The sequence below is a fragment of the Xyrauchen texanus genome, chromosome 8 (genome assembly GCF_025860055.1).
Source record: "Xyrauchen texanus isolate HMW12.3.18 chromosome 8, RBS_HiC_50CHRs, whole genome shotgun sequence".
NCBI lineage: Eukaryota > Metazoa > Chordata > Actinopteri > Cypriniformes > Catostomidae > Xyrauchen > Xyrauchen texanus.
Window position 1 is genome coordinate 5312386 of NC_068283.1, and position 2844 is coordinate 5315229.

A 2844-nucleotide genomic window follows, 5' to 3' on the forward strand; every position below is an offset into this window, starting at 1 on the left:
GAGCTAAAATATTCTTTTAAAAATCTGTATTTGTGTTCTGCAGAAGAAAGGAAGTCAAACACATCTGGGATGGCATGAGGGTGAGTAAATGATGAGAGAATTTAAATTTTTGAGTAAACTGTCTCTTTAAAGTGATAGCTCAGCCATAATTTAATATTCTGTCATTGTTTATCTTCCCTCATGTTGTTCCAAACCAGTGTGAGGCTTTGTATTATGTGGAACACTTTCACTTTCAATATATAAGTGCTGTAAATTCAGGTGTCTTTGCCACATGTGCTGTAACATCAGGTGTCCTTACCACAGGTGCTGTAACTTCAGCTGTCTTTAACAGAGGTACTGTAATTTCAAGTGTCTTTGCCACAAGTGCTGTAATTTCAGGTGCCTTTGCCACAAGTGCTGTAACTTTAGGTGTCTTTACCAGAGGTACTGTATCTTCAGGGGTCTTTGCCACATGTGCTGTAACTTCAGGTGTCTTTGCCAGAGGTACTGTGATTTCAGGTGCCTTTTCCACAAGTGCTGTAACTTCAAGTGTCTTTACCAGAGGTACTGTAACTTCAGGTGTCTTTGCCACAGGTGCTGTAACTTCAGGTGTCTTTACCAGAGGTACTGTATCTTCAGGTGTCTTTGGCACAGGTGCTGTAACTTCAGGTGCCTTTGAAAAATGTGCTGTAACTTCAGGTGTCTTTACCAGAGGAACTCTATCTTCAGGTGTCTTTGCCACAGGCGCTGTAACTTCAGGTGTCTTTACCAGAGGTACTGTATCTTCAGGTGTCTTTGCCACAGGTGCTGTAACTTCAGGTGTCTTTACCAGAGGTACTGTATCTTCAGGTGTCTTTGCCACAGGTGCTGTAACTTCAGGTGTCTTTACAAGAGGTACTGTATCTTCAGGTGTCTTTGGCACAGGTGCTGTAACTTCAGGTGTCTTTACCAGAGGTACTGTAACTTCAGGTGTCTTTGCCACAGGTGCTGTAACTTCAGGTGTCTTTGGCACAGGTACAGTACCTTCAGATGTCTTTACCACAGGTGCTGTAACTTCAGGTGCCTTTGAAACGTGCTGTAACTTCAGGTGTCTTTACCACTGGTGCTGTAACTTAAGGTGCCATTGAAACGTGCTGTAAATTCAGGTGTCTTTGGCACAGGTATTTTAACTTCAGGTGTCTTTACCTCAGGTATTGTAACTTCAGGTGCCTTTGCCACATGTGCTGTAACTTCAGGTGTCTTCACCACAGGTCCTGTTACTTCAGGTGTCTTTACCACAGGAGCTGTAACTTCAGGTGTCTTTACCACAGGTGCTGTAACTTCAGGTGTCTTTACCACAGGAGCTGTAACTTCAGGTGTCTTTTCCACAGGTGCTGTAACTTCAGCTGTCTTTGCCACAGGAGCTGTAATTTCAGGTGTCTTTGCCACAGGAGCTGTAATTTCAGGTGTCTTTACCACAGATGCTGCCACTTCAGGTGCTGTAACTTCAGATGCTGTAACTTCAGGTGTTTCTAACACAGGAGCTGTAACCTCAGGTGTCTTTGCCACAGGTGCTGTAACTTTAGATGCTGTAACTTCAAGTGTTTCTAACACAGGTGCTGTAACCTCAGGTGTCTTTGCCACAGGTGCTGTAACTTCAGGTGTCTTTGCCACAGGTGCTGCAACTTCAGGTGCTGTAACTTCAGGTTTCTTTACCACAGATGCTGTAACTGCATCAATGACACTGAATTCAGCAGGTTCTGGTGTTGGTTCGACATGTGTTAACCAAGATGTACCTTCAGGGCTGACACACAAATGTACTAAAACAACCATTTGGTTGTTACAGTGTTTTATGTTTTGACGAGAATTGAAAATGTAAATTATCCCAGTGTTTCCCAGCCCAGTCCTCAGGTCCTTAAACCGTCCACATTTTCTCTCTCTCTAATCTCTCAGCACACCTAAGTCAGGTATTCAGTGCTCTTCATGCTTCAGGTGTGTTGTTTGCTTGGCCATGGATTGCTATGTAGTCTTAGTTGACTCTGTGTGTTGGGATTAACGTTAAAAATCTGTTTTTTTACAGATGGCTCTTGAAGATGTCTATTGGTGCAAGCAGTAATTAGTATGTTCAGTCACCGTTGGCTCTACTCTGACAATAAGTAGTCCTTTTTTTTCTTTCATTTTTCTCCCCAATTTGGTCACCTGGTAACTCCCACCTACCAGTCAGCTCTCCACTATCCTACGAGAGCTACCACCCAGGGATGGCAAAGATTAAAACATGCTTCCTCCGAGACGCATGAAGCCTCACATAGAAGCATTATCTGCCCTCTTCCACATATATGAGCACCCAGAGAGCACAGCAAGTTTACTCCTTTGGCTTCCAGCCATGGATAGCTGCAGCATCGAGCAAACGTGAGATAGGACGACACTTTTCTGTTGCACCACTCAGGAGCATATACATTGGTCTATAAATACATGTCTGTCTATAAAGTTACAATCGTAAGCAGGTGTTTTTATCACAGGTTTCCATTTGCTGCAGGTTTTTCTAATTCAGGTGTTTTGCACCAAATATATTTCTACTTCAGGTGTATGTCCTCAGATTTTTTAAACACTGGCCTTTCTACTGAAGCTGTTTTCACTACATGTGCCATAACCTCAGGTATGTCTGCGTTCACTGCTTTGTTGATGGTGGAGTGGCAGGCCGCTTTATGTCCCAGAGTGCCCTACATGTGCTGGAGTCCCTGCTTGCACTCTGCACACAATGTCCATTGTCCTTACCATTATGTGACAATCAGCATACCTGATAATCTGTGTTTTTCTCTCTCTCTTGCTCTCTCCCTCCCTCCCTCTCTCTCTCTTCCTCACACTCTCTCTCTCTCTCTCTCTCTC

General features: G+C 43.8%; 1 protein-coding gene across 1 annotated transcript; it reads right to left on the minus strand.

The window, feature by feature from the left end:
• Positions 1-232: 232 nt before the first annotated feature.
• LOC127647509 (periaxin-like) lies at positions 233-1791 on the minus strand. The gene is made up of 2 exons (XM_052131777.1): positions 1165-1791; positions 233-982 (listed from the first exon to the last, which is right to left on the minus strand). Exons 1-2 carry the CDS (start codon positions 1789-1791, stop codon positions 233-235), a joined length of 1377 nt encoding a protein of 458 aa, XP_051987737.1.
• Positions 1792-2844: the final 1053 nt, after the last annotated feature.

Bases quoted from the DNA above. Each gene is read 5' to 3' on its own strand.
- LOC127647509 (XM_052131777.1), bottom strand. From the start codon at position 1,791: ATGGTTGTTTTAGTACATTTGTGTGTCAGCCCTGAAGGTACATCTTGG. The intron at 983-1,164 runs GTAAAGACACCT...CCTGTGCCAAAG, and splicing joins CTGAAGTTACAATACCTGAG to ACACCTGAAGTTACAGCACC.